This window comes from Pelodiscus sinensis, chromosome W (genome assembly GCF_052426305.1).
Source record: "Pelodiscus sinensis isolate ZL-2025 chromosome W, ASM5242630v1, whole genome shotgun sequence".
NCBI classification, from domain to species: domain Eukaryota; kingdom Metazoa; phylum Chordata; order Testudines; family Trionychidae; genus Pelodiscus; species Pelodiscus sinensis.
In genome coordinates this window covers 9,126,280-9,139,798 of record NC_143084.1, presented here as the reverse complement: position 1 = coordinate 9,139,798, position 13,519 = coordinate 9,126,280, and the positions used below count along the sequence as shown (strand labels likewise).

The 13,519-nt window shown below is 50.0% G+C and overlaps 1 protein-coding gene across 3 annotated transcripts in view; it reads right to left on the bottom strand.

Moving 5' to 3' along the window:
- Positions 1-96: 96 nt before the first annotated feature.
- Positions 97-13,519, bottom strand: part of LOC102450730 (N-alpha-acetyltransferase 25, NatB auxiliary subunit-like) — a 161,494-nt gene continuing 148,071 nt past the window's right edge. For all 3 annotated transcript variants that reach the window (XM_089775109.1, XM_089775110.1, XM_089775111.1), the window contains one exon: positions 97-10,712. In XM_089775109.1, the coding sequence (XP_089631235.1) occupies positions 10,590-10,712 (123 nt within the window). In that variant the 3' untranslated portion in view covers positions 97-10,589. The remainder of the gene's footprint in view (positions 10,713-13,519) is intronic.

The window sequence follows — 13,519 nt, the reverse complement described above, 5'->3', positions numbered from 1 at the left end:
AGACTAACAGATGTATTGGAGCATAGGCTTTCGTGGGCAAAGACCCACTTGGTCTTTGTCCACGAAAGCTTATGCTCTGATACATCTGTTAGTCTATAAGGTGCCACAGGACTCCTCGTCGCTTTTGCAGATCCTTGACCCCTGCAAATGCAAACAGCAGCTGGCCCTTATCAGCTTTAACCCATGCCTTGAGCTGGGAAACTACTAAGTGGTAAACAAGTTTGACCTCGGTCTCAGCTCGTAAGAGTGATAAGAATGGCATTGAGCCAGTACGTGCACACCCGGTAAACAACTGGGCTGCGTTTAGACTGCCAAGTTTTTCCGCAAAAGCGTCCGCTTTTCCGGAAAAACTTGCCAGCTGTCTACACTGGCCACTTGATTTTGTACAAAAGCACTGACGTTCTACTGTCCGAAATCAGTGCTTCTTGCGCAAATGCTCTGACGTACCCGTTCGGGCAAAAGCCCTTTTCCGGAAATGTTTTTGCGCAAAAGGGCCAGAGTAGACAGGCAGCTAAGACGTTTTGCGCAAAAGCAGGGTAAATGGAAAAGCCCTATGGGCGCTCTAAGGCTCTGTAGCCAGGCTCAGCTTCCCAGACTTCCTGCTCATGCGAGCCTCCTTAAAGCAGACGCAGGCTGCTGAGGTCACCAGGCAGGACCCTTATTCGGACCTCAGGGCTGAGGTCTGCCACATGGCCCCTGCGTCCTCAGCAGCCACCCCGCAGTAGGATGGCAGCTCCAGGGGGGCACCAGCCACCCGCACCCCCAGCGCAGGAGGCCCCCAGGGCCAGAAAAAAAGGGCCCCATCCTGGTCCTCGGGGGAGCTGGACAGCCTGCTCGACCTGTGGCAGGAGGAGGAGGCCCTCCACGATACCCGCTCCCGGCACCGGAACGCTGACATCTTCACCCACATGGCCCAGGCGCTCACCCAGCAAGGCCATCCAGCCCGGACCCTAGAGCAAGTCCGGGCTAAAGTCAAGGAGCTGCGCCTGGGCTACGTGCGGGCCAGCGAGGGCCAGGGGGCAGGAGTAGACACCTGCCCCCACTACGACCGGCTCCACGCCATCCTGGGCCAGCCAGCCCCACAAGCCCCGGACGTGCCCATTGACAGCAGCATGCGCCCCCCCCACCAGGACCACCGAGTCGGGGGAAGGAGACGACAGCAGTGCGTCGGAGGATGAGGCCGGCACTGCCACCCAGCAGGCCCCCTCCAGCAGCCCTGACATCTCCCGCGCATCCTCCGAGGCCGGGGAAGGATCCACCGGTGAGTCTTGCACTTTGCACTCACAAGGGCGGGGGGGGGAGCTGTGTAGCATTAGGCAGGAAGCAGGACCGAGTGGCACGTGGCCACGGCAGGCAGCTGCAGGGCACGCCTGGGACCATGCTGCTCACACACATCCGGCGGGACCAGGGGGGAAGGGTGGATGCCGGCTGGAACCAGCCAGGGCCCCAGGCACCTCCGCAAGGGTGCAGCACGCAGAACGGCACACTGCCCCATGCCTGGCTGTGAGGCACAGCCAGCTGCTCCTGGGAAAACCGCAGCGTCACAGCCCTGTGAGCGTGGGCCCCACTGAGCCCCTCGCCTGCTCCCGGTGCCTTGGCTGGCCCCCCGAGGGAAGTCCCCACTGCGGCCACACATGTCCCTGGGCTACATGTGTGAGGGCTAGCGGGAGGGGGAGGGGGGAAGCGCTCGGGCCGCCCCTAGGGCCGCCTGAGTTTTGCTGCAAGGATGGGACCCCCCAGTCACTCTCCTGGTTCCGTCCAGGAGATATCCCACGCAAGGGGATCTGAGAGCCCAGACCACCTCTGCCAGACGTGCTCCCAGGCACTGTGTGGGGATGCATCTTGCTCCCTGTCAAACACCAGTGATTAGCCCAAAGCCTCACAGCCTCCACCGGCAGGGAGTTCCACAGGTTAACGCAACACAAGCGCCCTCCACGGGGCCAGGACACAGACCGGTGGTTACAATACATGGAGGAGGACCCTACTCCAGGGCCGGTCCTCCTTGCAAACATACAACATGGGAGGGCAGGGGGGAACCGAGGGGGCCCAAGCCACACTACTGTGGTGTCACTTGGGTTCAGGGGTGGAGGGCATGGGGTGTGAGGACCATGGCCAGGCTGCCTGACTGACCCGTCCTTTCTTCTCTTCCCTGCAGCGGGACCAAGCACAAGTCGGGGACCCTCCAGTCCGGCAGCAGCGGCACCCCCAGCCGCCCAACCACGGAGGCAGCGGCTCCGCCACCACGACCAACTCCTCTGGCGCCATGTGCAGGCCATCGAGCACATCAAGGCTGTCATTAGGCAACGCGTCGAGGGGGACCTGCAGTGGCGCCAGGAGGCCTGGGGCGCCTTCCAGGCCCAGTGCACGAGGATGGCCGACTCCATCGCTACCCTCACTGCCCACATTGGCCATGCCATCCATTATGGCATGGCCTTGCCCCATGCCCCCCCCAATCCCTCCCCTAGCACTGCCCATGCCCCCTCCTGCCGCTCCTGCAATAACCCCTCCTGCCCACCTCCCCATGCAGCCTGCCCCCCATGTCCAGGTCCGCCCCCGCAGGAGCGGTCGCAGGGGCCACCCCTCCCAGGAATAGCTCCTCCCACTCCCAATTCAAGGTCTCCTCCCCCTCCCCCTTGTAAATAAAAACATACAAGTTTTTCAGTTGAAAACAAAACTGTGTTGTTTGTGTTACTCGAGGTAACTAATAAATGATTTGAGATGCCAATTAGCCAACTAAATTTAAGAGGATTACAAAATGCGGACACCAAATACTGTATCTATCACTGGTCGTCCCTTTAAGTGGTCATTGGTTTGTGGTGCATAAATAAATACTGACACTTTTGTAAAATTTAAACCACAAACTATATTAACATAGATAACAAACAAGCAAGAAAGGTTAAAAGACGCACAAAAAAGAATCTGTACATAGTATAGACAGAGGGACAATTGTAGTGTTGCTGGCAACCTCAATCCTTTGGTCCTTCCGGGCCTCGGGAGAGGAACAGCCAGGAGATCCCTCGAAGACGACTGGAATCGGGTACGCTGACTCGAGCCTTCCCCACGAACCATGAATCCTCTTCCTGTTCTTCAGGACAGCTCGGACAGGCAATGGTGGCCTAAACCCTAGCCTAAACTAAAAGAGAAACCCTAGCTACGTCCGACGCACCCGACGAACGTTCACGATGACGGCCGATATGCTTGGAACCGACACTGCCTGACAAAGAGTCAGGTTTCTTCTATGCAGTACATTTACAATTGGGGGGAGGTGAGGGGAGGGGATGGGAGGGAGTTGTATGGGGAGACCAAGGCAACCCTACTATGGGGCTTGTGCGAACATGCCTGTCAGGGCCTCTCAGATGCGCACCCCATCCTGGTGCGCCTGGCGGATGGCAGCTGTGTGGGGCTGTTCAAACATCTGTGCCTCGGCTGCCATCCATGCGGGGAGGAAGGCCTCCCCATTCCACTCCACAATGTTGTGGAGCACGCAGCACGCGGCCACTACCTCCGTTGCATTCCGCTCACCCATCTCGAGACGGGTGAGCAAACAACGGAAGTGGGCTTTTAAGCGGCCAAAGGTGCACTCCACTTGATTTCGGGCCCTGTTGTGGCGGTCTTTGAACCGGGCCCGGTTCTGGTCCGGCTGCCCCGTGTAGGGCCGCATTAGCCAGGGCAGCAGGGGGTAGGCCGCGTCCCCGATGACACAGATGGGCATAGGCACATCCCCGACAGTCAACTCCCACCGGGGGAAGTAGGTGCCCGCCTCCAGCCTGCGAAACAGACCGGAGTTGCGGAGGATGCGGGCGTTGTGTGCCCTGCTGGACCAGCCCACGTAGACGTCCAGGAAGTGGTCCCGGTGGTCCACGAGGGCCTGGAGAACAATAGAGCAGTACCCCTTCCTGTTTGTGAAATGGGCTGCTCGATGCGGGTTGCATCCAGGGCTCCCCCGCAGTTGGGGAACCCGAGGGCAGCAAAGCCGGCCAGCGTAACGTCCACATCACGCAGGCAGATCACTCTCGGGAGCAGGACATCATTGATGGCGTGGACGACCTGCAGAAGGGTGCAGAGAAACACAAGGGAACACATCACATAAGGCAGGGTGAGTGTGCACTCCCTTGGGCCCCCCGTGATTCCCTCTGTCCACACGCACGCACACACCAGGGCCCGCCCCCCCCCATCAGGCCTGTGCAAGGGAGGGACAGACCAAACCCCTGGGTGACCCAGCCTGGAGTGTTGGCTGCCCCTGGGCATGGAGTGCAGCACCCTCCCCCCACCCCACTCCCCCGGGACTTACCTCCATGATGATCACACCGACGGTGGATCTGCCCACCCCGAACTGTTGTGCCACTGATCGGTAGCTGTCCAGGGTGGCCAGCTTCCATAGTGCGATGGTGACCCTCTTGTTGACGGGGATGGGTGCCCGCAGCCGGGTGGTGGCTCTCTGGAGCGCAGGGGCGAGCCAGGCACACAGCTCCAGGAACGTCCGCTTTCACATGCGGAAATTCCAGAGCCATTGCTGGTCGCCCCATTGCCCCAGGACCAGCCGGTCCCACCAGTCCGTACTGGTGTCCAGTCTCCACAGTGGCCTCTCCACGGTGGGGTGGGGATGCCACAGGGAATCCATGGCCTCCCTGGTGAGGGAGTCCAAAGCGATCTGTGCCTCCTGGTCCTGGAACACGAGGGCACCAGCCTGGAGCAGCAGCTGCAGGCACTCGAAAATGGCCGACGGGCCAGAGCAGGCACATGGCCACCCGTGGCTCCATGGCGGACAAAGCAAGGCACAAGAAACCAAAACCAGGAAAAAGCACTAGGGGGGCAAAAGGGTGGTGTCCCCAAAAGTCAGTGGGCATCCACCAAACCTGCTATGGGGCTGTCAGTCCCTGCAAGAGGTCCTAACGCACAGAGCAGGAGACAAACGGCTGTCCAGCGAGACCCCTTTAAGCACGTGTCTGAACAGAGCTCCAGCCTCCGCCCCTGGAAAGGGCTGGTGCCCTTTTGCCCTCTTCAAAATGGTTCGGGGCTTCTGCTTCTGCGCAAAAGCGTCCCGTCAATGTAGACGCACTTTTGCGCAAAAGCGCATCGTTCTAACGATAACTCCGGGACCAATCTAGACGCGCTTTTGCGGAAATACTTTTAATGGAAACATTTTTCTGATAAAAGTATTTCCGGAAAAATCATACCAGTCTAGACGCAGCCCTGTAGTATAAATAGTGTAGGGAGTCCCGTGCCTGGTGAGTTTCACCAGAGACCTAGACCTTGGAGGGTGCCCTGGGTCCCCCATCTGGAGCCACATTGACCGCAGCCCTCGAAGCGAGGATCAGGGATGGGACTCCCCATGGTAGAAGGGACATAAGCATTCCAAGTGCCTTTTACTCTTATATGCATTGGTCTGTAGTGCTTGCTGATGTGCACTCTGTCTGTAGTAGGAGTGACGTAGTGAGACTAATAAAACAAATTATCCCTAATTGACTCTGTGTTGAAGCAAATCCATAATCCTGTTTGGCCATGGCCCTGTAAGATGACAGTAGCAACAATGGGCAGAAGTTCCAGCATGGACTACTGCACTGTTTGGTCTTGTTCAGAGCCAGTTGGTGCTTAAGTGTCAGTGTTTGCCTGGAGCCCTGCCTACACTAGCAAGTCCTACGCATGTTTGCAAATATTTTAGCCAAAAAGCCCAGTGCAGATGTCACTTCAGGGCCACTATAGACAATGTGCAATCTTAGTGATAGGACCATTTTCACTTAAACTATGCATTTCAGATGGTCAACTTTAGTCATAAGTCTTATTTTAATGTAAATAGCACACTTGTCTTTCCAAAAGTATTTCTATACCAACATATAAGACAGTTTGCTCAGGAAAGGTGTTTCATTATAAAACCGAGTTAATACATTTTGGTATTGTTTTCCCCTGGCCCAAAGCACTTACCAGATGCTGCAACTACATCATAAGCACATCCATCACTATTGAAACAACTTGTAGGAAAGTCCTCTTTCCCTTTAAGGAAGGGACAAAGTAAAACTAAATCCAGCAAGAGCAGCCACTTGAAAATTTACATAGGGCTTTAAAAAAAAAAAAAAAAAAAAACTTGTCAACATTCTAGCATGTCTGACAAAATGCATTCAGAAGAGAGGACAACATGAGGCTTGTCAGTTCTCTTAAAACTTTAAATATAGATTTCAAATTATACTTTTCTTTAATCAGAAGGTAAGGAATCTGTAAGTCTCAAGTGTCCCTCACATCCTAGGTACAACATATCCATGCCTATTTGTTTTGTGTCTCTGTATTACTCCTCTTTAAATAAAAATAGCAGAAATGCAGATTTTATGGGATCAGATGATGCAGTTACATTACTCTAACTGAATGACTAAAGTATTGACACAAGATCAGTTACAAAAGGAAATAGTTACAAACAAAAGAGTAACACACTCAGCCTCATACCAATCTGGAAGCAAACATTATTTCTGCCAACTTACCACCATAGAAAGTTGATAATTTTTAAATGGAATGGAGTCTTTAGAATTTACTCAAAGCTTCAAGCCCCTTGTTCTACATCAAACTGACAAGATCAGAGTCAGTGGTGCCAAGATTTCACTGCAAGTATTGTGTATCGCCTCTAGCTTTTTGCTGAAACATGGATTCCTATTTTTGTACAGCTGAATAGTCAAGTTAGTTTACACACAGATTCTTCCTAGTGAAATGGTAGTTCAAAAATTACAAGCCTGATATAAAACAAACACCACCACCTTCCTCCAACAACCCTTGAAGTTCAACCTTAGAGGAAACTGCATCGATCTAACCATGGCTTACTCGGACACGCTTCAGGTAATGCGTGTCCAGGGATTCGGCTTCCTTGATCACGAGGTGCTCTTCCAGGAAGGACTGCTTTGCGGAGATGGAGTTCACCTTTCCAGGAGCGGGAAGGCCTTGTTTGGACACAGACTGGCTAACCTTGTGAGGAGGGCTTTAAACTAGGTTCGACGGGGACAGGTGAGCAAAGCCCACAGGTAAGTGTTGAATGTGCGGGACTGGGAGATGGGCTGGAATTGGGGGGGACTACGGCCTATAATGGCAAGGAGAAAGGAGGGTCAGGGCACAACAGGGAGGCAAGATCAAATCAGTATCTTAGATGCCTATATACAAATGCAAGAAGTATGGGTAATAAGCAGGAAGAACTGGAATTGCTAAATAAATACAACTATGATATCATTGGTATTACAGAAACCTGGTGGGATGGGACGCACGATTGGAATGTTGGTACGGAAGGGTACGGCTTGCTCAGGAAGGACAGACAGGGAAAAAAGGGAGGAGGGGTTGCCTTGTATATTAAAAATGTACACACTTGGACTGAAGTGGAGATGAACGTAGGAGATAGCTGTGTAGAGAGTCTCTGGGTTAAGCTAAAAGGGGTAAAAAACGAGGGTGATGTCATGCTAGGAGTCTACTACAGGCCACCTAGTCAGGTGGAAGAGGTGGATGAGGCCTTTTTTAAACAATTAACAAAACTATCCAAAGCCCAAGATTTGGTGGTGATGGGGGACTTCAACTATCCAGACATATGTTGGGAAACTAACACAGCGGGGCACAGGCTATCCAATAAGTTTCTGGACTGCATTGGAGACAACTTTCTGTTTCAGAAGGTTGAAAAAGCTACCAGAGGAGAAGCTGTTCTGGATTTGGTTTTAATAAATAGGGAGGAACTAGTTGAGAACTTGAAAGTGGAAGACAGTATAGGGGACAGTGATCATGAAATAATAGAGTTCATGATCTTAAGGAAAGGTAGAAGGGAGACCAGCACAATTGAGGTAATGGATTTCAGGAAGGCAGATTTTGATAAGCTCAGAGAACTTGTAGGTAAGGTCCCATGGGAAGCAAGACTGAAGGGAAAAACAACTGAGGAGAGTTGGAAGTATTTCAAAGGGACGTTGTTAAGGGCCCAAAAGCAAACAATTCCGCTGTGTAGGAAAGATAGAAAATATGGCAAAAGACCAGCTTGGCTTAACAAGGAGATCTTGCATGATCTCAAAATAAAAAAGGAGTCTCATAAAAACTGGAAACTAGGACAAATAACAAAGGATGAATATAGGCAAGCAACACGGGAATGCAGGGGCAAGATTAGAAAGGCAAAGGCACAAAATGAGATCAAACTAGCTACAGGCATAAAGGGAAACAAGAAGACCTTTTATAAATACATTAAAAGCAAGAGGAAGACCAAGGACAGGGTAGGCCCACTGCTTAGTGAGGAGGGAGAAGCAGTAACAGGAAACTTGGAAATGGCAGAGATGCTCAATGACTTCTTTGTTTCGGTCTTCACCGAGAAGTCTGGAGGTGTGCCTAACGTAGTGAATACAAGCAGAGAGAGGGTAAGTTTAGAAGATAGGATACACAAAGAACAAGTTAAAAATCACTTAGGAAAGTTAGATATCAGCAAGTCACCAGGTCCTGATGAAATGCATCCCAGGATACTCAAGGAGCTGATAGAGGAGGTACATGAGCCTTTAGCTATGATCTTTGAAAAATCATGGCAGACAGGGGAGATTCCAGAAGACTGGAAAAGGGCAAATATTGTGCCCATCTATAAAAAGGGGAATAAGAACAACCCAGGAAACTACAGACCGGTCAGTTTAACGTCTGTCCCAGGGAAGATAATGGAGCAGATAATTAAGGAAATCATATGCAAACACTTGGAAGGTAATAAAGTGATAGGGAATAGCCAGCATGGGTTTGTGAAGAACAAGTCATGCCAAACTAATCTGATAGCTTTCTTTGATAAGATAACGAGCCTTGTGGATAAGGGAGAAGCGGTGGATGTCATATACCTAGACTTTAGTAAGGCATTTGATACGGTCTCGTATGATATTCTTATTGATAAACTAGGCAAATATAACTTAGATAGGGCCACGATAAGGTGGGTGCATAATTGGCTGGATAACCGTAGTCAGAGAGTTGTTGTTAACGGTTCTAAATCCTGCTGGAAAGGGATAACAAGTGGAGTTCCTCAAGGGTCTGTTTTGGGACCCGTACTGTTCAATATCTTCATCAATGATATAGATATTGGGATAGAGAGTACGCTTATTAAGTTTGCAGATGATACCAAACTGGGTGGGGTTGCAGCTTCTTTGGAGGATAGGGACATAATTCAAAATGACCGTAGCAAGTTAGAGAAATGGTCAGAGGTAAACAGGATGAGGTTTAATAAAGAGAAATGCAAAGTGCTCCACTTAGGAAGGAACAATCAGTTCCATACATACAAGATGGGAAGCGACTGTCTAGGAAGGAGCATGGCGGAAAGGGATCTAGGGGTCATAGTGGACCACAACTTGAATATGAGTCAGCAGTGTGATGCTGTTGCAAAGAAAGCAAACATGATTCTGGGCTGCATTAACAGGTGTGTTGTGAGCAAGACACGAGAAGTCATTCTTCCACTCTACTCTGCGCTGGTTAGGCCTCAGTTGGAGTATTGTGTTCAGTTCTGGGCACCGCATTTCAAAAAAGATGTGGAGAAATTGGAGAGGGTACAGAGAAGAGCGACAAGAATGATTAAAGGTTTAGAGAACATGACCTATGAAGCCAGGCTTCATGAACTGGGCTTGTTTAGTTTGGAAAAAAGAAGATTAAGGGGGGACATGATAGCGCTTTTCAAATATCTAAAAGGGTGTCACAAGGAGGAAGGAGAAAATTTGTTCCTCTTGGTTTCTGAGGACAGGACAAGGAGTAATGGGCTTAAAGTGCAGCAGGGGAGGTTTAGATTGGACATTAGGAAAAAATTCCTAACTGTCAGGGTGGTCAAATATTGGAATAAATTGCCAAGGGAGGTGGTGGAATCTCCCTCTCTGGAGATATTTAAGAACAGATTAGATAGACATCTGTCAGGGATGGTGTAGACGGAGCTTGGTCCTGCCTTGAGGGCGGGGGGCTGGACTCGATGACCTCTTGAGGTCCCTTCCAGTCCTATTATTCTATGATTCTATGATGAGGGTCACTGAAAGGCACTATATGCCTAAATAAACCAATGTGTTTCAAATACGAAGTCACTTCTCCCTGCTGGACCCACATGGTATCAAGTCTCCTTTTCAAGCACAGCCAAATGGCTCGTCAATAGAATAGACAGCTCCTGAACTAATCTGCTTCAGTGGAAGAGGCCACAAAATAGGTTCTAAGGTTGAATGTGGGCATCTACAATTTCTCCTTTTCTAAGGCAAGGACCATATCAAAACTATAAACACTGTATGGTGATGAAAATACAACTCCTTTGAGATAATCTTTAGAAGCAGCAATAGAAATCCAGTATAAAGCATATCTCCAGGTGTCTCTGGAGACCAAAGAGGAAGAAAATTGAATTTTTCCTGTTGCAATATGCTTATGAACATGTATAAAAAGGTGGTCAAACCCTAACAGAGGGCTCCTACTTCTGGTTTATGTACAATAATTTACTCAGCTGAATATTATCTTAATACCCAAAAAGTTTTATGATTTAAGTCCTTCATGCATTTATGAGGAAGTTCTGGATTGAAGTGATGGTATGGTGGATGTTGCTTCTGCCTGGGATGATGGTATCACTCTGCTGTGAAGTCTTTATGCCTAGGGTGCATTTCTTAAATCTTTAGTTTTTTTATGGTATCAAGTCTCTTTTTCAGCAGCTCCCCAATTTCCTGAATTGAGTGCTGATAACTGCTCTGCACTTTTCCTTGCACAGTCTTTGTGAACTTTTTTTCTTCCTGCAAATCAAGAAAACACAGTCATTCACACCCTGCAGGTTAAAGGTAATTTTGTCTTTTAAATTCTCCTGTAAAATTCCCCACATCCTTTTTGAAAATATTGAAATAGAGGACAAAAAAGTCTAGTTTGAAGTCTCAATACATCAGTAAGGGGGTTTGTGTAATAGTTTGAATTTTCTAAAAAGATAGGAAAGCTCATCAGTGTTCCCTCTAAGGTGCGGGGCTGCCCAGCTTCACAGGAGGCTCAGGGCTTCTGCATGGAGCTGACTGGCCAGAGCTGATTAATCACCTATGAAGCTGTGCACAGTTTAGAGGGAACATTGCTCATCAATCCAGAATAAGCAGCCCCCAAAGCAGTATTTTTTTTACTTATGTTATTTTACTTATCACAGGATTATTAGCATATCAAATTTCCCTAACACTTGCAAGAAACATCTTTGTATAATGAATTTAAAGAAAGCTATCTTTTGGCATTAATGCCAAAACAGTTATAAGACAGACATTTTGATCCAGCAATAACTTAAAAGCAGAAGCCTCTTAAATACAAAACAAAATTACTTAAACCAAAGTTTTCATAAGACTAAGGCTGTGTCTATAAAATACTACTCCAGTGGTGGTGGCATGCAGGGTATGCCTAGCTACATGCTGTGGTGAAAAGCAAGCTGTGTCCATGCTGCAATGTATAGCTACACATATCAAGGAGGTAACGATGCTGGAAACAGAAAAAGGCTTCAGCAGCTCCACACTGCTGGAGCCTCTCATTGCAGTGAGAAAAGACTCTGGTGGTGGAGAGGGAAGGAAAAAAGACGGGGGGGGGGGGGGGGGGAAAATGACAGGAAGAAAGAAAACAGGGTTACTTACCTGTAACTGTTGTTCTTCGAGATGCGTTGCTCATGTCCATTCGAATGAGGTGCGCACACAACGCATGCAGCTTCCCAGAGCATTTTTCCCCCCCAGTGGTACCCGTTGGGCGGGCAGGTCACCCCCTGGAGTGGCACCGCTATAACGAAGCATAAGTAACCCTGCCGGCCCTCCCCCCTCCTCAGTTCCTTCTTGCCGGAGACTCCGATGCAGGGGAGGGAGTCGAATGGACATAAGCAACACATCTTGAAGAACAACAGTTACAGGTAAGTAACCCTGTTTTCTTCTTCAAGTAGTTGCTCATGTCCATTCGAAGGTGACTTCCAAGCTCTCCCACCGGTGGTGGGGTCAGAGCTACCTCTCCTGAAAAAGACAGACAGACAGACACACACACACACACACGACCATAACCAGAAACTAGAACTTTAATAAACACAACCAAAACAGAACAATACCTGAAGTCAGCAGCATGGTCAACACAAGACATGCAATCACAACAAGCCAACCTGCAGGCCAGCCTGTATTAATGTTCCTGCCCCCCCCCCATCTTTTTTTAAAGACACAGAACAGAACCGAGGATAGCGGTGCCCAGCGCGGCATCCTCCCAGGCCTGCAGGGTAAGCGCATAGTGCTCTGTGAACATATGTACAGAAGACCATGTGGCCGCTTTACAAATTTCAAGTATCAGGACTTGCACCCCAAAGGCCACTGAGGAAGCATGCGCCCTAGTGGAGTGCACCAACACTCGCGCCAGCTCCCTTCGCGCCAGAGCATAGCACTCTTTAATACAGGACGATATCCACACTGACAGCCTCTGTGCTGACACCGGAAGCCCTTTCATTCGCTCAGCATATGCAATAAACAGCCGTGATGACTTTCGAAACGGTTTCAGACTGTCTATATAGAACACTAAGGCTCGCTTCACATCTAGGGAATGTAACACCTGCTCCTTAGGGGAGCGGTGCGGTTTGGGAAAGAAAACTGGGAGGTATATGTCCTGTGACATGTGGAAGGCCAATACCACCTTCGGGAGAAACGCCGGGTGGGGGCGCAATCTCACACGATCTTGTGAAAAAACTAGGTAAGGGGGCTCCACAGTCAGGGCATGAAGCTCCGATACCCTCCGAGCCGACATAATGGCTATTAGAAACGCCACTTTAAAACAGAGATACTTAAGGGGACAGGATCCCATGGGCTCAAAGGGGGACCCCATAAGCTTCGTCAACACTAAATTAAGGTCCCACTGTGGAACAGAGGCTCTGACATGGGGAAACAACTTTGCCAAACCCTTAAGGAACCTTTTAACCAGGGGAAACAAAAACCAGGACTATGTAGCACTTTAAAGACTAACAAGATGGTTTAATAGGTGATGAGCTTTTGTGGGCCAGACCCACTTCCACTATTTGATCTGAGGAAGTGGGTCTGGCCCACAAAAGCTCATCACCTATTAAACCATCTTGTTAGTCTTTAAAGTGCTACACAGTCCTGGTTTTTGTTTCAGCTGCACCAGACTAACACGGCTACATTTCTATCACTATTTAACCAGGGGGGTCTGTGACTAACGATCCACCCCCAGACCCTTCATAGAATTGAGGGGGTGGACGCCCCGCCCCGGCGCAGACCAAACAAATAATCCAGGACCATTGGAACAGGGGCCTGGGAGGGGCAAACCCCCCTCCCCGCGGCCCAGACCGAGAACTGTCTCCACTTCACCGCATAGACAACTGGGCAGTTTGTTTTCTACTGCCCAGGAGAATCTCCTGCACCCCCTGTGAGCATGCCCTCTCGGGGGGTTTCAGCCATGGACAAGCCAAGCTGTCAGATGGAGGGACTGGACATCCGGATGGTACAGGATGCCCCCTTCCCTGGCCTGCGTTACCAGGTCCTGGGTCGGTGGCAGGTGAAGCGGCCTGGCCCTCACCATTTCCTGCAAAATGGGATACCAG